This window comes from Canis aureus, chromosome 12, assembly GCF_053574225.1.
Source record: "Canis aureus isolate CA01 chromosome 12, VMU_Caureus_v.1.0, whole genome shotgun sequence".
Lineage (NCBI taxonomy): Eukaryota > Metazoa > Chordata > Mammalia > Carnivora > Canidae > Canis > Canis aureus.
Genome location: NC_135622.1, coordinates 16,931,549 through 16,953,249, shown reverse-complemented (window position 1 = coordinate 16,953,249; position 21,701 = coordinate 16,931,549). Strand labels below are relative to the sequence as shown.

The 21,701-nt window shown below is 44.1% G+C and overlaps 1 protein-coding gene across 1 annotated transcript in view; it reads left to right on the top strand.

Annotated features, from left to right (window-relative positions):
- The window catches only part of EVA1A (eva-1 homolog A, regulator of programmed cell death), a 48,519-nt gene that overhangs the window by 8,252 nt on the left and 18,566 nt on the right, over positions 1 to 21,701 (top strand). Inside the window, exon 3 of the mRNA XM_077844349.1 lies at positions 15,667 to 15,789. Within this exon, the coding sequence (XP_077700475.1) occupies positions 15,667 to 15,789 (123 nt within the window). The remainder of the gene's footprint in view (positions 1 to 15,666; positions 15,790 to 21,701) is intronic.

Genomic DNA, 21,701 nt, shown 5'->3' with positions numbered 1-21,701 from the left:
CAGCACAACGTAGATGAAGTATGTGAAGTGTCTGCTAATGTGATTGATCCATAGTCAGTATGTGATTATAGTGGTGAAAATTCTCTCTAGAGACCTTGGCCTTCGGGGGGTGGGCGGGAATTGGGCACAGGCTCAAGAAATACTTTGGCAATAAACTTGACAGAGTTTGGTGACTGATTGCGCGGGGGAGTAAGGGAAGGGCGGGAGTCTAGGATGACTCTGGGATTTTGTTCTGGGCAACCAGAGGAAAGATAGTGAGGCTATTCATTAGGAGACTGAATGGTGAGGAGGAGGAGGTGAAGGGGGTGGAGGAGGAGGGGGGGAGAGAAGAGGATGAGGTGGGCAGGGGAGCAGCATTTTCAGGAAAAAATGATGGGCTCAGTTTCAGGCAAACTGAACCTGAAGCATCTTAGGGATGGCCAGGGAGACATGTCTAGTGGGCAAATGGTTTATGGGTTTGACATTCAGGAAAGAAGTCTTAAAGAAGGTTCAAGGGCAAACTTAACAAGAGGTAATGAAGTCATGGCTCAGTTGCCCAAGGTGAGAGAGTGGATAGGAAGAGGAATTCAATGGCTAATGCTTCCTGAGTGTATCCTGTGTGTTCTAAATACCTGTGTGTCTTACTCCTCTCAACAACCATTGCCAGCGAAGACTGTTATTGTGCCTGTTTTATAAATGACTAAATGGAGGCACAGGGAGTAAGTCACTTGCCTGAGGTCATGTAGCAATAAGTAATAGACCTGGAATATTAGCCCAGACAGTCAGATCTGGACCTGTGCTATCTGTACCAGACTGCTGTCAAGGTGGGTGGCCTCTAAGTGATGGGAGACAGGGAGGGACTGGGCAGAGAGGTAGGAGGAGGTGGGAGAATGGAACACAGGAGAGGAGAGTGTCTAGAAGGGAGGAATCCATAACATCAAATGTTTTGGAAATCCACTAAGAACAGAAGTGAAATATCCATGGCTTTGGGATTAGGGAGCTATTGGTGACTTGGTGTGGGGACTCTGAAAGATGAGGTGAGTTAAGGAACAGATGTGAGGTAAGGAGGCAGTGATACCAAGTAGAGGCAATTCTTTCCAGAAGCTTGGCTTTGGAAGTAAAAAGAGAGGTTTTGGGTAGAGGGAGGGTTTCAGAGATGGAAAAACATGTTAACATATACAAAGGGAGGGACAGAGCCTGAGTGAGCCCCACTGAATGGCCATAAATGCACTATACACACTGGGAGAAGTATCTCCATGTTCATTTTTCTTTTTCACACAGGTTTTTAATATTTTTTCCCATGTTCTGGACAGCTTCCATGTGGGTGGTTGGAAATCACTGAAGAAGCCCCTGATAGGTGTTTCAGATCTTTAATTTTGGTTAGGGAGGGTAGAGAAAATGTTTTTCACAAAGCCCTGTGTGAATCATCATGTGTTAAATCCAGATCATATCAGATTCACATATTATACTTCATCTACTGGATTTGTCTTTGAAATATTCTCAGAGAGCAGAGCGTGCTGGGGCTCCGTGTCATGCACAGGGAATTGGCGTCTGCTCTGGAGACACCAGGGTGGTAAGGACGGTGGATGGCACAAAGCCTAGAGAGGAAGGAAGGGGCTCAGCACAGTGTGGGGCTGGGGAGGGGCACCGACTTTGACATGGACATGAGACACGTGATCTTCTGAGCAGAGGGAAAGGAGATGGGGATGAAGGTAAATCTACAGAAGGAGACAGAGTTGCTTGGATCTTATTGGATTTGGAAGATGCAATATAAGGTGATTTGCTGGGGTGAGAACTCTAAGAACAACCCTAGATGATTTGGCTCTTGCCACCGAAGTTCTTAATAATGGAAAAGGCTGACATTTCCTTATAAATGCTTTGTTACCGGGCTTAAAGGACACAGGTCCAACAGGCCCTAAGAAGATACATTGATCTAGAGCCAAAGACAATCTCTGTGTTTTCATACATAGGATTCTTTCATTGTTCAGACCAGAGGTAGACACCACAGAGGGTTAAAAGCTTGACTTAAACAAAAAATTCAGCTCTGCCTTAGTTCACAGTGCTGACATCCCGGAGGCTCAAGGCTACAATTAAGGTTTGGCTGCCAACTTCATAAATTTGCCTTGGTTGAAATGGCATCTTTGCGCTTCTTGGATACATCTCAGAGAAATGCACATACCTTCACAGAGGGCCTTTATGGGTCGGGCTTCCAGAGAGATACTGTGCAGAATCAGAAAGGCCACACTGGAAATGGCCTTGGGGTATTTTTTCCCCAACTCAGTTGAGTTATGTGCTTGCTCTTGAGCTTCAGATTTCAAGAAAAGTGAAACAGTACATCTTTCAAGAGTCACATTTCAATGTTGAAGTTTCCCTTGGTACTAGAGGACATGGTGTGAGTGATCCAAGGAAGGGTCATTCCAGCCTAACTCCTACCCCACCCTGTTCCACCCAGGTCCCTTACCCTTTGCCTGGATGGCTGTGTTGGACAGGCAGGACACTCTCCCTAGAGAAAGAGGGAAAAAGCTGCAGGAATCTTGCCCATCTTTCCTCAATAGACAAGGAATAGAGGAGGTCCTTCTTCAGGAGGGTACAGTGAGGATACTATATAGTTCAGTGCAAACGTGGACTCAATGATATAATCCTGCATATGGCTTTATTCCAATTCCACAGAATCTGAATTTACTGATATGGGAGGAGGCCATGTACATGTTCCACACTGATTCCAAGAATGAGGGTTTGTATACACGCTCCAAATATCCACAGAGCTATCAGTGGTGCTTTAGCCCATCCAACCTTCTCGGCCATGGGAGTACCTGAAGGATCTGAGAGGCAGTATCCAGCATGTTCAGAAAGTAACAACCTCGATGCCTTAGGTTCCTTCATTTGTTTGTGACTTATTAGTGAAATCATTGTTTTTTTATTTGTCCAATCATTTGCTCATTCAACAAACTGAAGAACTACCATGTCCCTGGCTCCAGGCTACATGATGGTAATGTGGTGGTGAATCCAACAGTCTTAGTTGCTACCCTCTCAGAGCTCATAGTTGTTAGGGGACAGACATTCAAGAGATAGAAACACAAAGAAATGCATGATTACAAACTTTGGTAAATCCTGTACTGGGAAAGAACAGGATGCTTCAGCAGGGAGAGAGAGAAGACAGTTTAGCATGAGGGTGTTTGTTGAATAAGCAAATGATTGGACAAGTGAAAAAATATGATTTCACTAAAAAGTCAAATACAAATGCAAGAACCTAAGGCATTGAGGCTGTTACTTTCTGAACGTGCTGGATACTGCCTCTCTGATCCTTCAGGTACTCCGATGGCCCAGAAGGTTGGATGCTCCAGAAGGAACATGGCCCTGCTGATACCTTTTCTGAACTCCAGAACTGTGAGACAATAAATACCTGTTGTTTTAAGCCATTCAGTGTGTACAGTACTTGGTAATGGCAGCCCTAGCAAAGCAATAGAGGCTGGTGGTCAAAGCATATCAACATTTGTGGCAGACTCCGGTGTTTATCTCCCCCAAAAGGCATATCCCCCTCCTCCTTGCTGCAGGAGCCCCACTTTGGGTTGAAGCATTCACTGAGAAGTCAAGCTTGGTGTGGGTCATGCGATTGATGCACGTCAGTCACAGTGGTCTCTTTGTCATTCCACTTAACATGTGACCCAATTCTGGTCACTAGGTCTCACAAAGAATTGCTGTGCCCACGAGATAATTCAGTTGTTCTTGGATATCTCCATTCTTTGTCTCCAAAGCCCTATTTAAAATATTCAACGCAGACACTGTCTCTAGCTGAATCTGTACCGATATTGAATTAATGATCAGTAGGGTTTCTAGACAACCTGATGGAGATGGTAACTGAATTGATCTCTTTAGCTACACCTTGTCAGGTTTGTCCTTTCAGAGGCTAACCTTGACCTCTAAGGTTTATTTTTTATTTTTTTTATTTTTATTATTTTTATTTATTTATTTATTTTTGACCTCTAGGGTTTAAACCTATAGGTTTTCCGTTAGCTGATACTGTCACCTCAATCTGACAAACATCTCCTGGGTATTTGTGTCAGGAGGTGAATCAGACAATATTCTAATCTAGGCACTTAAATTCACGGATTTCCTAATCCATAAGCTAATGCCACACTGTCTTCTCCATATGGTAACGTGCCCAAATCATCAGGTTAGAGCTGTAAGTTGTAAGTCTGGGTTTGAGTTTTGCTGCCCGTCCCCCGTCAAACACAGAAGAATAAGCTCACACCTACCAGTTTCTGCAGCTGAAACACACGTCTGGTCCTTGCCGTGCCAGAGGCTAATTGAGAAGTTTAAATGGCAGAATGGGTCTTCACAGGGACAGAAAGAAGGGAGGCTTAGGCAGTAGGGCTTCATGCCACACCCTGCAAGGAGGGGAGATGACAACATTTAGGAATGGCATAGGCTTTGACACTAGACCCGGGTTCAATCTCAGCTCCACCACGTACCAGCTATGTAACTCTGGGCAAACAACTTAGTATTTCTAAACTTCAGTTTGCAAAATAGGAAATGCAACTTAATATTCTTAAGAATTATGCTTAACACAATGAGGTAATCTATGTAATGCACCTAGCATGGTGCCTTCTGACCAGCAGGTGACCTCGTAGGACATGCGCATGATTCTGAGTCACACACACAGAACGTCTAGGGTTTTTTTTTTTCCTAGTCCACTGAGCATTAAAGAAACAATGAGGCATGTTCCCATCAAATTGGTCATGCAGTCCTGTCACTTTTACCTTGGAGCATGTCACCTGGAACCAAGATTCACCAGGATCTTTCATTTAATTCCCTTGAATTAAAGCAATGGCTCCTTACTGGCCTCCCTACCTCCATTCTCTCCACATCCTCCAGTCCAACCTCCAGTGAGCCACCTGGAGTGATAATTCCGGAATTATCATTCCAGGGCAGGGATTGGTAGACTACAGCTCACAGGCAAATCCAGCCCACTGCTGTTTTTTTTTTTTTTAAGTTTTTATTTATTTATTCATAGAGACACAGAGAGAGAGGCAGAGACACAGGCAGAGGGAGAAGCAGGCTCCATCCCATGACGTGGGACTCGATCCAGGATCCCCAGGATCACACCCTGGGCTGCAGGCAGCACTAAACGGCTGCACCACCAGGGCTGCCCCACTGCTGTTTTTATATATAAAGTTTTGTTGGAATGGAGCCATGCTCACTTGTTTATGTCCTGTCTATGGCTGCTTTTGCACTATGCTGGCAGAGCTGAGTAGTTGTAGCACCTGTAGTTTAGATGACCTGCAAAGCTTAAAATATTTATGCCCTGGTCTTTTACAGAAAATTCTTACTGGACCCTCGGTATGGACCCTCGGTAACTTGTTTTGGAACACTCCCCTCGGTAATTCACCATTCCCTCCAGTGAACTGCCTCCAAGAGAAAGTCTGTGTTGTGTGAGTTGGCCTTTTCCTGTTTTCCTGGCTCACCTTCACTACTGCCCCCCACCTCCTGCCCCGCAACATCTCCAGGCTCCCCTCACCCACAACACCTTTATCCCCTTTCCATATAGAAAATTTCTACCTATTCTTTGATATTTCTTCCCTTATGAAGCCCCCTACGATTGCCCCTTAACCCTTCTCCAAAGGCAATCCTTCCTTAGAAATGATATCCCACCAATAAATGGCACGGTACATACACAATTCAACCCATACCACGGCCCAGGAGTTCAGCACTACTTCCTAAGGCCAAGGTGACCGATCCTGCTTCAGGGTATTTTCACCTGTGGTCATCTTTTCTGTCTGCTTTCCCTATGTGCTGCTGTGTCTAGTTACTCATTTATCACATTTCAGATGGTTTCTTGTCCTGACTTCTCAGCCTCTGCACTTGGCAGTGCTCTGCAGGCCATACTCAACTGCATTTGTCCTCCTAGGCTCTCCTTTCCCTACTTTGCCCTCTGCTCATTCATGTACTGGTTCATATAAGGTAAATGTTGAGCTCCTGTTGTATTCCAGGCATGACACTAGGCTCTGAGAATGTAAAGATGAAAAAAGGTGAAACAAGGACAGTTTCTGTTCTCAGGGAGTTCTTGTGAGAGGCCACCCAAGCAAATGGAGTGAAACAATTGCAAAGGGAAGTGTGCATGCAGATTCTGAATACTCTGCTGTCCTCAGCATAGCATCTTCTTTGGCTCCCTGGTGCTGACAGGAAAGAGTCCAAGCTCCCTAGCAGAGCACACCAGGACCTTCAATAGCATCATCTCTTGCTGTTTCTTTCCTTTCACTTTGTTCTCCATTTCTTTTGACACACCTCCTGTTCCCCAGCTATAAGATTTCCATTCCAAATCTCGTTTTTCTACATGAATGCTGTCTCTGTTGGGATGTACTCCCCTTTCCCCATCATCAGCTATTATCCACTTGATTAATTCCTGTTTCTTCTTTGAGACTCACGTCTGGGGCTGCCTCTTCTCCATGACCCCCATCCTCTCTTTGCTCCCTGTACTCCCCTTTGGGAACAATACTCCCTTCTCCCAGAGTGACACTGAATGAGGCAAGTTTATCTCTGTTACCCCAGCTTCTGGTACCCTGCTTGTTGCTTAATCAATGAATGAGTGAGTGGAAGAATAAATGATTTCTAGTCTGTGCTTTGCTTCTGCTCACTTCCAGGTGCACTTTTCCTTTGGACTCCCTGCTCCACCACCCCCAAGTCATATATCTGGCCACCTCTTCTACCTCAAGTCCGGAGACCTCCACTGCTCCTGACATTCTTTCCCTTGTGTGTGTGGACACCTCAGCTCTGCTGGCCCTATGGTCAGTGTCCATAGGTGGCTACCCATTCACTGTCATCACTCTGGTCTGCTTGGCTTCCCACAAAGAAAGGCCAGTTTCCTTGCCTGTAGGAAGATGGTTCTGCTAAGACAAGCAAAACTGCCTCCATGGCCTTTTCTGTGTCTCTATTTCCAAAATGTCTCCCTCTCCCAATATTAGGAGCCAGGGACGCACCGTTTCTGCTACATTGATTAATTCAACTATCTTTTTTGAGCTCCACTTTTGTACCTGAGGCACTGAGGAAGCACACCAACTCTCATCTAGTTTCTGCCCTTCTGATCAAGAAGATGTTTCTTTAACCCTTTCCTACTGAATGTATTGGGTTTCTCCTATGTATGGAAAGGCACAGTGGTTTAAAAAATTTTTTTAGCATTAAAACTCTTTAAATGAAATCTTACATGGCATGTCAATGAGTGAAACAGAAAAAAGCCAATAGTTTGCGGTATATGTAATTTTATGTGATAATTCTAGCTTATAAGTGCAGTTAATTTACAGAAACAATGAGACTGTTATGGTGAATGAACATGAAAACTTGAAATGGAGGGTTTGGGATGATGGTTGCAGCCTCAGAGCATCCTTGCTATTTATTGATGCATCCCTGTATTTTGTACTAGCTGTACGGCCTTGAGAAAATTGGGACTGCCAGCCACTGAAGTAATAACACTTTTAAACAGGGTACCTTGCAGGGGCGCCAGGGTGGCTCAGTGGTTGAGTTCAGTGGTCTGCTTTTGGCTCAGGTAGTGATCCTGGGGTCTTGGGATTGAGTCCTGCATCAGGCTCCCTGCAGGGAGCCTTCTTCTCCCTCTGCCTGTGTCTCTGCCTTTCTCTGTGTCTCTCATGAAGAAATAAATAAAATATTTTTTTAAAAAGCCAACAGGATACCTTGCAGATTCAGGTTATTCTGATTAAAATGACCCAAACCTTGAAAGAGGAATATAGGAAAAATTGGTTTTAATGTTGACGCACTAACACTCTTGACAACTGTTTGCATTCCTTCATTATAAAGGATGAATCGAAAGGAATAGATAAACAAGTTCTTCAACCAGTTTCTATCTTTGTTTGACAGAAAATATTTCCCCCAAACATACTGTGTCATTATGAATTGTAAATTATGTTATTAAAATTATTTTCAGAAACTTCAATGCCTGTTTCTCTCTAGTATCACTTAAAACCTTTAACACAGCCAGAGAGAGAGAGAGAAAGAAAGAGAGAGAAAGAAACAAAGAAAGAGAAAAAGATTAATTTGGCATGTTGAGCCCAAACTTCAGTTATCACTTTCACTTTATCAGCTATAGGAGGAATGGTCACAGCATGGCCCCACATTGCTGAGTTGGAATTTTAGAAACCTGCCAAGCACTCTAAGAATAAAACAAGCACTAAAGCTACCAGTGATACCCGGTGCAGCATGTTGTGTTTGGTCCCTCATTACTGCACGGTTTACTATTATATCTTTATGGGAGCATGCACCCCATGGATATCCCTGAGGCTTGCCTGGTATTTCATGGAGTATGGCACACGTGAACCGGAGTGGTGGTAGCATTCTTGCACGTATGATTTTACAGCACGCGAAGACTTGCTTGGGTCTGAATTGTTAAAAGACATTTTTGGAATTGTGGCTTTCCTAACTCATTTCATGTGTTCAAACATATGCACGGTTTTGGCAGGAGAACCTTTATTCTGAAGTGGGCATATTAACCTGTAGCTCGTGGGGTCTACAGGTCATTCACATTTGGCATGTCACATGCTTGACTCTCTCTGCTTGTGGTTTAAAAAAACATTTTTTTTAAAAACGTAATTTGAGTCAAACATTTGTAGAACCTCTGAAACAGATAGGTTGAGCTCTAGTGTATGGGAGTAAAGTGGTTTCAGGGAAGCTGCAGAGCTGGCCTGGGAAGCCCCTCGTTAGAATCGGGTAGATGTCTGCCCAGCTCAGGGGTTTTCACCTTCCAGATGCTCACCATTTGTCTGTGTTGACTTGACTTGGCACGGAGCAGGTTGCGTGTGGCTGTGGGACTAGCTCCCCCTGGCGAAGAGCCATCAGGAAGGTCTCGGGTGGAAGCTGCCTGCCTCCCCAGGATTGACACGGATTCCTGCCAAGGAAGGCTGGCACACCCCTTACCTCGCATTTCTCTTTCCTGCCCCTCCCTGAGGGACTAAAGGGACTTCCAGAATCCCTGCTGTGAGGGTTTTAGCTCCACCCTTATGACTGAGTGCTCTGGTTTTAATAATAGTAGTGGACTGAGAAGTTAGCTTGGGGCCAGGAGGCCCAAAGAGACCACAGTCAGATGTCTAGGAATGCTTCTTGTTCCCATTTGTGTGCTCCTCCATGGGGTATTATTTCTGTGAGTCCCCACATTTGTAGATGCCTCAGATAGACTAGACTTGGGGGAACCCCTCTGGTGGTGGATCGAAGTCTCTGCTTGAGCAATAAGATGGCAAGTGGGGCACCTTTTTTAATGGCCTTCATCCAGGATCCACAAGTCTCCCACCCTGTCCGGCCCTACTGGCAATTCTAAAGACAAAGCCACACAGGATTTGGTCAGAATTACTCACGCACGTGTTTGTTGGTGTGGCTGACCAACAGGGCTGGAATTCTTTTCATGCCCAGTGTGGTTCACATGTTGTGAAGCTGTCTGACCAGCACCTGACAGTCCCCATGTCCGTCTCTTCTTTCTCCAGCGGACACTGGCAGGCTGGTTTCCTCCAGAGGTCAGTCATGGGCCTTTCCCTCTACATTTGGTGCGCTCAGTCAGGGCACACATGGGCTGAGGACTCCGCACACCTGCAGTTACTACTCCAGGATCACAGTGTGCCTCCAGCCTTCCTTGCCACTGGTATTCCTCCAAACTTCTTTACATGTCTTACAGTCTGGTCAAACTCAATGTTCCTGGGTCTTCCTGTGCCTCCTCCATGAAGGAAAATATGTAAAGCTCCTCTTTTCAAAGAGCTTATAGCTTACTGTGAAGTATGAAAAACACACACTTTTACTATATGCAAAAGATTGGTTACAGGATTCCGAAAGAGGGAGCGATTATGTATGCAGGGGCGGATCAAAGAATGTTCTTGCAAGAGGTGAAGTGACGTCAATATTCAAGAATGGGTAGGATTCAAATGCAAGAACATGGAGAAGTACCTTCAGCAGAGTGAAGCCCAGAGGTAGAACCGGTTGGGAAGCATACAAAGAAGGGAGTGATTTCATTTGCTTGGGCACAGGGCTGTGTTGGAAAGAATTTTACCCTGTAGGTGATGATTTTGGGATAGAGGAGTGGCATTATTAGAACACTGTTTCCAAAAAAAAAAAAAAAAAAAGGACACTGTTTCCTAGGGCTCAGCCTGGCACCAGGATATGATGTTGCAGGGAGGGGAGGTTGGAGAAAAGGGAGGCATTTCTGAGTCAGGCAAGTGGCTGAGAGCATGAAGAGTCAGAAGGGATATGAGATAGAGTTTTCAGGGCACAGGAGAGGAAGGGCTCAAGATAACCCCCAAATCTGAACCTGAGTCACTGAGAGGCTCAGGGTATTATGAACACTGTGGAAAAAAGAGGAAACGAGTGGGTGGGAGAATGAATTTAGGACATGCTGGGCTGGAAAGATCTCTGGAAATCCAAGTGGAGACTCCCATTTCCCTTTGTCCAATCTCAGCATTCTGGACTCCCCTTTGAGGTCAGGCCACTCACCCTGGCTAGGACCAACCCCAATTTGGCACCCAGGCTTATCTGACTTGAGGCAGTAAGTACTGACCCCCTGATGGGCTGACCTAGGGCTGATGATGAGAACTGTGGTGTCCATCTCTAGCTTCTCACAGAACCAGCCTTTGCTCATCTCTTCCTCAAATTCCTGTCTTCTTTCTTATATTCTTACTCACATGGGCCCTCCTGGGACAGAGACCCCTGCCTCTAGGCTGGTGCCAGGGCCCTGGCATTTATGCACAGAACCCAGAGGCTGAATGCTCATCTTTAAAGATAACTTCCTGGGTTTTTTCTTTGTCCTGACAGCCTAGGGGACACTTTGTGGCTTCTGATCAGTGGCCATTTTTAAGGCCCATAGGACTGGCTCAACTCTGCTATCTGCCAAGCCCAGTCCTCAGGGCATGTATCATCCTTAGACCTGGGTCCTGGCCCTCTCTCCACTCCCAGGTGTTACTTCAAGTCCAACACCTCATGTCACCAGGTGACTTCCAGGATATGCGAGGTGTCCGGCAGGTGCAGAGCACACTCTGCACCTTACACCCTCCTGGGACCTTCAGTGAAAAAGCATCTTGCATCTTGTCTCCCAGGGTTTGAAAATTCTTTCTGGATTCTCACCCCTCTCTCTCTTCCACCCTAGTTATCTTCCCAAAGCTGGACACCTGGCCTTTATGCTACACGGAGGTCTCTGCGCTACTGGTACTGATGATGTTTCCTGTCTTGGTTGTTTTTACTGCTGGTTGCATCTGGGTTCTGGCAATGCCATCATCCAGTTCCATGGGAGCTTCCTTTGTGTGTATGGTTTGGAGCCTGCAGAAATAAACTGAAACTGGGGAGGGAGCTGGGGGCATCCAAAGCCTCTGTGACTGATTTAGTCAAACATCTTCAGTCACTTTCTTCTCATTCTGAAGATTTCACATAATTAAAACCATTCCTGGCCAAAACTAAATAAATTTTGCACATGCTGCTTGAATTACTGTGCAATCTTACCCCAATGTGGCTTTCTCAGAGATTAATATTTCACTAAAACTATTCCTCTGGGTAGGCTGAAGCTAGCAGCTGTGGAAATTCAACATTTGCTTTATACAATGAAACTTTAGGACAGGGCTGCTTTTCACATTTCTCAGATATGTAGCTCATTTGGAAAAAAAAAAAAAAACACAAAAAAAGCATTCTTGGCAGAGTCCATGTAGCATGAGCCAGATATCCCAGCTTGTGTTGCTGTATATTTAGATATAAAGTGATGAGAAAATGTGCTTTTAAATGCTTAGCATATAACATTGGCGCATAAAAGTTAGAGTTATCATTTATTTAGCACCTACTATATGTCAGGCATTTACACGCTCTGTATCTTCACAGACACCCCAGAAATGCACCAGATCTGGGCCTATTTGTCTTCTGATCCCTGTTTTGCCCTGGATAGCAGGGGCTGACCTAGCGGTTGCCTTCCTCAGACCCCAGGGTGCTCTGGCTTCCTGCTGGGTTTGGCCAATGGAGGCACCAGGGGGAGGCTAGAGGGCAGAGGAAAGGAGGAGGCCAGAGTATTTTCTCCCTTTCTCTCTTCCTCAAGCATCTCCTCTAGTGGTGCCCACATTTCCACTGCTCCAGATTCTTCCTGGTGTCCCTAGCCCCGGGTAACACTGCCTCTTCCCCTTGTCCCTTCAACTGTCTGCTGCCCATCATTGCTGATCTCCCAATTGCCTCGTGGCCCCCCATCCCATACAACCGTACTCCAACTAATTTCATCTTTAAAAAGATGTCAATTTGAGAAGTTCTTTCAACTCCCGCCGACTTGTCTATCATGTGAGGCTTCATTCCTCAGTTTCTTTGTTACCTTCCACCTGAATTTCTGTCTTTATCATTGCAATCCATTCCCTGCATTCACCCTTTTGTTGCCAATATTTGAAACAGTTTCTCTTTCTCTGCTTAGATGCTGATTGACGGATTCAGGTAGGAATCAGCTTCATTTTAATGAAAAGGAAAGGAGGGTCAGGGAGGTCAACTAATTGCCCAGTCTTCAAGATAGGTGGTGATGGAGCTTGGGTTTAAATTCAGGTCTGATCAGTCCCGAAGCTTGTGCACTTTCCCCTGATTAGCCTGTGTTTTGTTTACTGGTGCCACATGCACCAAATGTAACTTCTCCTGCATAATCCCTTCATATTCTAGAAGAAGCCTCTCACCATCTCCCTCTCCAAGATTTCCCCGGATGAAATTTTCTTCCCTTCAGCTGTTGCTCATAAGAAAGAATTTTGAATTTCCCCCGATGCCCTGGTTGAATCTTTTATTTTTTATTTTTATTTTTTAAAAAAGACTTTTATTTATTTGAGAGAGAGAGAGAGAGAGAGCACAAGCCTGGGGTGAGGAGGAGAGGAACAGAGGGAGAGGGAGAAGCAGACTCCCTGCTGAGCATGCGGGCCTTGATCCCAGGACCCCAAGATCATGACCCGAGCCCAAGGCAGACGTTTAGCTGTCTGAACCACCCAGGTGCCCCCTGGTTGAGTCTTTGAGATCAGTACGTCTTAAACTTTAATGTGAAGATTATGATTCAGAATGACCCTGGAGACAATTTCAAATTTATATGCAATTTTAAGAAATAATAAAGAGATCCTATGTTCCATTTAACCAGTTTCCCTAATGATAACATTCTGCAAGACTGCAGCACAATATCACAACCGGGATGTTGACACTGATACAGTCAAGATGCAGAACATTCCCATCACCACCAGGATCCCTCTGTTGTCCTTTTATAGCTGCACTCACTTCCCTTCTGACCCCACCCCCTCCTTAACCCCTGAAACCACCAATTTGTTCCCATTTCTATAATTTGATATTTCAAGAATGTTGCACAAATGAAATCATATAATACGCAACCTTCTGATTGAGGGTTTTTTTTTTAAGACTTTATTTATTTATTCATGACAGACACAGAGAGAGAGGCAGAGACACAGGCCGAGGGAGAAGAAGGCTCCCCACGGGGAGCCTGATGCAGGACTCAATCCCAGGACCCCAGGATCACAACCCGAGTCAAACACAGATGCTCAATCACTGAGCCACCCAGGTTTCTCAAGATTGAGTTTTTTCACTCAGTATATTTTTTTTGAAGATTCATCCAGGTTGTTGCATGAGTTAAAGTTTGTCTTTTTTTTGTTGTTGTTTTGAGTAGTATTCCTGGTCATGGATGTACCACAGTTTGTTTAAACATTCACCCACTGAAGGAAACTTGGATTATTTCCAATTTGGGGCTATTACAAATAAAGCTGTAAATATAAAGCTCTACGTGGGTTTTGTGTGAAACTAAGTCTTCATGTCTCTTGAGATCAGTGCCCAGGAGCAATGCAGTTGCTGGGTTACATGATAATTTCATACCCAGTTTTTTAAGAAACTGCCAAATTGTTTTCCATAGTGTCTGTTTCATTTTACATTCCCATGATCAATGTATGAGTGATCCATTTTTTCCACATCCTTGTCCACATTTGGTGTTGTCACTATTTTTGAAGGTTCTTTATATATTCTAGATACTATTCCATTGGGCAGATAAATGATTTGCAAATATATCCTCTCTCCCCACACTATAGTTTTTCTTTTCATCCTCTTAACACAGAAGAAATCTTTTTCATTTTCATGATGCCCAAATTATCAATTATCTGTTTTGTAATGTGATTTTGGATTCAAGGCTAAGATTTGTTTGCCTGGTCCTAGATCCCAAAGATTTTCTTTATAAGAAGTCTGAGGTCTCAGAGAAGTTACTTTGATTCCAGGGGTGAGAGAAGTAGAAGATAGAAGGTTCTGGTTGGAGAGTGAGATTTCTGAGTGTGAGTGAGTCACCCACGGTCACTCAACATTGGCTCTGTACTCTTAACTGTGGGAGGCCCTGGGAACAAGTTGCAGAAGGAAGACATAATCCTTGCCCCTAAGGAACTCGCAGCCCAGATTTCAGAAGTGGCGCCTTTCCAGGTGACAGTAAGGTCCAGGATGTGTCCCTGAAAATGGTTTGCTACAGTAGGTTGGAGGGGAAGTTTGGTGGAGCAAACTATGCCAAGTGGCTGGCGTGTTAGCATGTTAGGTATGTCACCCACTGGTGTTTATCAGTCCTGTAGAGAAAAGCAGATTTCTTTCTACTCGGTGATTTCTCTGGGACCATGTGTATCCTCTTCCTATCCTGAGGTATGGGAGCTCTTTTTCCATTCAAGCCTTTGCATCTCAGATGCCATGTGGCCACACTGGGGTCAGTTCATGTGTGTTTTTTACTAGTGTTTGGGGTGGGGGTGAGTGGGTCTCAAAGATCTATTTCCACACTTTGGTGCCTGAGTCTCTAAAGATCTGTCAATCTTGTGCTTCAAGTTTCCTTTTCCTTCTTCCTTTAATTTCTTCACCAGGAAAATGGAGATGGAAAGGTACCACAAATTCTATGGGAGGCTGAGGTGGCTAGGATAAGTATCTATAAGACGTAAATAAACGAGCAGAAGTCAGATGCTGCAGAAGTCGGCAGGAAGTGATGCCGACACATGCACACACATGTCTGTGTAGAACAGGGGACTGCTTTAGTGCTTCGGGAGCTCTAGGACAGATTTCATTCCTTCTACACGCTTTTCAGTGAAGCTCACAACATAAAGAGGCTGTGTGGGATCTAGTCTTTCAGAGGCCCCTGCTGGCCTCCCTAGCTGGGTTGAACCTAGCTCGAGGCCTTAAGACTTCTGGCTGTAGGAATCCACATATCAGCACTTCCAGGTTTTTTGTGCCTACACAGTGCTGCATGAGACTCATTTCATGGCCCATCTGGGCACTGCTATCTGGGAACCAAATTTCCTCCCTTCCTGTTCCAGAGAACTTCACTGATGACGGGGCCATGTGGACACATCCCACTCTAGCTGTTCTGTGGGCTTTGGCTGCAAGAGGGAAGAGGAAGCATGCATCTCTGATCTTTTACCCCTTGCTTCCCTTTCTGCTATGAACTTGGGAGTTTGGTTTCTCTGGCCGTCTGGCTCCAATTCCATATTAAACTCTGGCAGTGAGTTTTATCCTCTCAGGAGACGCTCTTCCATCTTTTCAGAGGTCCAGGAAAACATCACCAGGGTTTTTCTGCTAGGTTCATGACGTGATGTCTAAGGCATGATGTGATGATGTGATGGCATGATGTGATGTCTTGAGCATATGATGGTTTTCTGATGTTTTTTTGGTGCCATTTCTCTTTTCTTTCAGAGCCTGAGAATCCAACTGAGGCCAACCAAGTTTCAGAACCTCTACTGCTTGGCACCAACATCACCAGGGATGAACTATTTTTGCCAGATAATCCTGTGTCCCTGACAGCACGTCTCTCCCCAGGTAGCTAAGGGGATAATGAGTTTTTACCACCCTGCACACTATGTAATGAGAGAGTCATCTGCCCAGCGGCTTACACACCACGGCTTAGTCACCGCTGCTACTGAAGTATAAGATGAAATCTATCATCCCTTGGCACATTTCATTTTATACATTCAGTGATTATACTCAATATAAATGAGTGGAATCAAGGTTCCAGAGAATATGATTCCGCAGCCCTGGGAATGAGGTTACCTCTAAAATGGAAGCCAGTGGGGCACCTGGCTGGCTCAGTGGTTGAGCATCTGCCTTTGGCTCAGGTCATGATCCCGGGGTTCTGGGATCGAGCCCCACATTGAGCTCCCTGTGGGGAGCCTGCTTCTCCCTCTGCCTGTGTCTGCCCCTCTCTCTATGTCTCTCATGAATAAGTAAATAAAATCTTAAAAAAAAATAAAATGAAAGCCAGTGAAGATAGCATGCAATGCATATAATTAGCCACTCAGCCTAAGAGACAGTGCTCATAGACAGGCTGTCTTCTACATCAAGAAACCGGCATGTGTTTAGGGAGACAAAATTATAAGACGTAAGTGATGGACAGCAGCTATGTTCTTTTTTTTTTTTTAAGATTTTATTTATTCATTCATGAGAGACACAGAGACAGAGGCAGAGACATAGGAAGAGGGAGAAGAAGCAGGCTCCCTGTGGGGAGCCCGATGCAGGACCCGATCCCTGAACTTCAGGATCATGTCCTGAGCCAAAGGCAGACGCTCAACCACTGAGCCACACAGGCATCCCAGCAGCTGTGTTTTTTCAATTGTATTGTAGTTTGTTGGTAATTAATTAAAAGAGCTTTGAGTCAGGGATGAGAGAAAGCTGTCAGTAAGATTTATAAGAATTGGTGAGATATGTTCAAAGAGAGTGTACTGTAATGCTGGTTGACTGGCCCTAGAGTGTCCTCTAAACATAATTTCCCCTAGAATACATTTAATGCAATGGGTTATCATCAGGAGAAAGCCCTGGATTTGAAAATATGCAGCTCTGTAGTTGTAATTTTGTCCTTGCCAAGATAATCCTCAGGATCCACTTGTCTAGAAGGGGACCTGACTCAGCTCTTGTGCCAGCTGACTCTCCAGTTATGAATTAATAAAACTGCTATTGGTTGATGTGTTCTCTTGAGGGCTTCATTAAAGTGAGGTGTTCTCCTGGAACCCATTCACTTCTGGTTATGTTTGTTTTAGAATAGGGTCTCTCTCAGCCTTGATATATTCACTTTTGGGGCCAGATAGTTCTTTGTTGTGAGGGACTGTTCTGTGCACCATAGGCTGTTTAGCATAGCCTTCCCTCCTACCCACTAGATGCCAGTATCATCCCTCACTGCAATTGCAACAACCAAAAATGTTTCTACACAGCCAGATGTCCCCTATGGGGGCAAACTGCCCGAAGTTGAGAGTCACCGATTCTAGGAGCTAACCAGTGGTAAGGGACTTCCTTGAGGAACAGAGCACAAAATTGTACTTGGGGGTGGATGAATGCTTCATGCTGCTTACTTTTATATTATATTGGTAGGTGTATTGATCAGGGTTCTCCAGAGAAACAGAACCAGGAGGATATATATATCCGACCAGTAGGAGATATATATGTGATTATGGAGGCTGAGAAGTCTCAGGATCTTTCAACTGCAAGCTAGAGACCCAGGAGAGCCTGTAGTATCATTCAGTTCAAGTCTGAAGGCCTGAGAACCAGGGGAGCCAGTAGTGAAAGTCCAAACTGAGGCTGGATAAGATGAAATGAGATGTCTCACCTCAAGCAGTAAGACAGGAAAAAGGGGGGCAAATGCCTCCTCCCTCCACCTTTCATTCTGTTAGGCCCTGAACAGACTGGATGATGCCAACCCACATTGGGGAGAGTGGTCTACTTTTGTGAGTCCATGGATTCGAGTGCTAACCTGGTCTGGAGACACTTACAAATGATGTTTCATCTGGGCACCCCATGGCTTGTCATATTGACTCATAAAATTCACCACCACAATAGGAGATGCAGGAAAGTTTTCATGATAGGGCAAATCACCAGTGGGAGGTGTTGGGAGCTACCTGGGGTGTTCCATCCCTGTTGAGGGAGAGTCAGGGAGAAGGGTTTGGATTTACAGTTCGGCTCTGGGGTTCATCACTTCTCTAGCTTCTGCAGTCCATGTCTCATTGGCAGCTGTCCGGAGCAGAATCTCCTCGGCCGAGTTGTGCCCTCTGTCTTGGTGTCCTCTCTAAGGTGTGCTGTAACTGCCCAGAGAACTGCCTGTGTGCAGGGCCAGCGAGGACTTGCCCTTGTACCCTGGGTCAGATTTATGAAGAAGGCACTAAGTGCCTCCTGGGCTTGTGCTTTTGTAGAGTCTTAGCGCTCAGGATGAAGGGGATCTCAGAGGTTAGGTAGAGCACTTTGCAAACTCTGCTGGGCATTTTATAAAATGGGAATTTGATTCCAAAGATCTTGGGTGCTGTCCGAGATTATATGGATCCAACAAGCTCCCGTGTGATGTCACTGCTGCTGGTCCTTGGACCTCCATTAAGTAGGAAGACTTTAGACCAGAGGTCTGCAAACTATGGCCCATGGCTCAAATTGGGTCCACCACCTATTTTTGCCAATAGAGTTCTGTTGGAACACAGCCACGCTTGTTCATTTACATATTGTCTCTGGTAGCTTTTGTACCACAGTGACAAAGTTGAGTAGTTGAAACAGACCACATGGTCCCTGAAGCTTGAAATAGTTACTCTCTGCCCCCTTACGGTAAAGATAAAGATGCACTGACCTCTGCTCTAGGTTGACTTGTGCCACGTGGACCGTGGAGGATCTTCCCGGTTGCTCTTTTGGATGGGCCATTCAGAGGTTGTCTTTCCTAACCCTTGGCCTGTCTTTTTTTATCCCTCTTGCTTCTAGCTCCTGCAACCCTCCCCATTAGTGCCTGGGGTGTAAGGAGACCTGTGGGAAGAATTTCTTTGCTACAGTAAAGCTTCCTTCTTGTATGTGAACCTTTCATAGTTCTGACAAAGTGTCCTGCCTGGAACCCCACTCAGAGCCAGTCAGCCCTGGTATCCTCTGGTTTTCTAGGTAGCTCACCTTCAGATCTGTTTGGAAACACCCTTCAAAGACTGATGCCTAGAATATTACACAGAACACTCTATTTGTTTTTCAGCCAGCCAGCATTTACTGAGAATCTCCTTTCATCAGGTACCATGCTAGATTTTTAGGTGACAAGAGATACAGCAGATGCCTTTTCAATCTAGGAGAAAACTTGTGAACCGATCATTCCAATTACAAAATCATAGGTGCAATATTAGAAAAATATCTGGATACTTTGATAACCAAAGAAAAGGGTCTGATTGGAGCTTCACTGAAGTGGACCTTTCTTTTTTCCCCCTCAATCATGATTTTTTATTGACTATTACACAAACACAATTTTGCATCTACTGATGTGATATATGCTTTTCCTCTTATCTCTAAATATGAATTACAATGATTTACTATCTGTTTTTTTAATAAGTGAAATAACATCTTTTACTTAAAATTAAGCTATATTGGGCAGCCTGGGTGGCTCAGCAGTTTAGCGCCGCCTTCAGCCCAGGGCGTGATGCTGGAGACCCGGGATCGAGTCCCACATCGGACTCCCGGGATGGAGCCTGCTTCTCCCTCTGCCTGTGTCTCTGCCTCTCTCTCTGTGTCTCTCATGAACAAATAAATAAGATCTTTAAAAAAAAAAGAAAAAAATTAAGCTATATTAATAGTGTGAAATAAATTATAATTTTATTGACTTCAATTTTCAGTATAAAATAATTCTGCTACAATTCCTGTTAGCTTAAAACCAAAACTTGATTGCCAGATCCTCTGATTGGAGCAACTTTCAGAATTCACTCCTGAACCTCAATAACATTTTTTATTATTTTAAAATTATGCCAAAATACACATAACACACATTTATCAGCTTAACCATTTTAAACTTCTAGTTCAGTGGCATTAAGTGCATTTACATTGTTGTGCAACCATCCATTTCCAGAATACTTTTCAATCTTGCAATCTTGCAAAATTGAAACTTTGTATCCTGTACCCACTAAACAATAACTTCTAATTCCTCCCTTCCCCCAGTCCCTGACAACCCTCACTCTACTTTCTGTCTCTATGAAAAAGACTACTCTAGGTATTTCATACATGTGGTATCCCAGAGTATTCCAGTTCATTACAGTTCTTTTGTGACTGGATTATTTCACTTATAATGTCCTCAAGGTTCATCAATATTGTAGCATGTATCACAAATTCCTTCCTTTTAAGGCTATGAGTAATACTCCATTTGTGTGTGTGTGTGTGTGTGTGTGTGTGTATAAACACCAAATTTTGTTTATCGAGGCTCCGTCCACAGTTTGGCTATTGTGTACATTGCTGCTAGAAACATCGGGGTGTCCCAGCGTTTCATTGCATCTGTATCTTTGGGAGCCTTGGTGTCCATCGAAAGATGAATGGATAAAGCTGTGGTCTATGCATACAATGGAATATTACTCAGCCATTAGAAATGACAAATACCCACCATTTGCTTCCACGTGGATGGAACTGGAGGGTATTATGCTGAGTGAAGTAAGTCAATCGGAGAAGGACAAACATTATATGGTCTCATTCATTTGGGGAATATAAATAATAGTGAAAGGGAATAGAAGGGAAGGGAGAAGAAATGGGTGGAAATATCAGAAAGGGAGACAGAACATAAAGACTCCTAACTCTGGGAAATGAACTAGGGGTGGTGGAAGGGGAAGAGGGTGGGGGGTGGGGATGAGTGGGTGACGGGCACTGAGGGGGGCACTTGATGGGATGAGGACTGGGAGTTATTCTGTATGTTGGCAAATTGAACACCAATAAAAAATTAATTTATTATTAAAAAAATTTTGTTTATCCATTCACCTGTGGATAATATTTCAATTGCTTCTACCTTCAGCCTACTGTGAATAATGCTTATAATAATTGGTGTACAAATATCTGTTTGAGTCCTTGCTTTCAATTCTTTTGAGTATATACCCAAAAAATTGCTTGATCTTATGGTGATTCTAGTTTTCATTTTTTGAGGAACTGCCACCCTATTTCCATACTGTCTCCATCATTTTACTCTCCCACAATACAAGGGTTCCAATTTCTGTAAATCCTCTCCAACACTTGTCATTCTTTTTCTTTTCTTTCCTTCCTTCCTTGTCTCTGTCTCTCTCCCTGCCTACTTTCCTTCCTTCATTTATTTTTTTAATGCTAGCTATCCCAATGGGTAGGAGGTGGTATCTCATTTGTGATTTTTATTTGCAATTCCTTAGTGATTAGTAATGTTGAACATCTTTTCATGAGCTTATTGATCATTTGTTTATCCTCTTTAGAGTAATGTCTGTTCAGGTCTGTTGCCTGTTTTTTTAATCAGGTTGTTTTTTTGTTGTTGAGTTTCTAGGAGCTCTTTATATAATCTGGATATTAACCCCCAATCAGATATATGATTTGCAAATATTTTCTTCCATTTTATGGGTTGCCTTTTCACTTTGTTGACTGAGTCCTTTGATGCATGGAAGTTTTAAATTTTGATATCGTCCAATTTATGTATTTTAACTTTTGTTGCTGGTGTTTTTGGTGTCATATCTAAGAAATCATTTTCAAATCCAATGTCATAAAGCCTTTTCCTGTGTTTTCTTCTAAGAGTTTTATAATTTTAGCTGTTACATTTTGGTCTCTGACCTATTTCAAGTTAAAATTTTAATATGATAGAAGGTAAGGGTTCAACTTCATTCTTTTGCATGTGGATACTCAGTTTTCTCAGCACCATTTGTTGAAAAGACTGTTCTTTCCTCATTGAATAGTCTTGGCATCCTTGTTGAAAATCATTTGACAAGGGGTAAGGGTTTATTTCTCAGCTCTCTGTTCTATTCTAC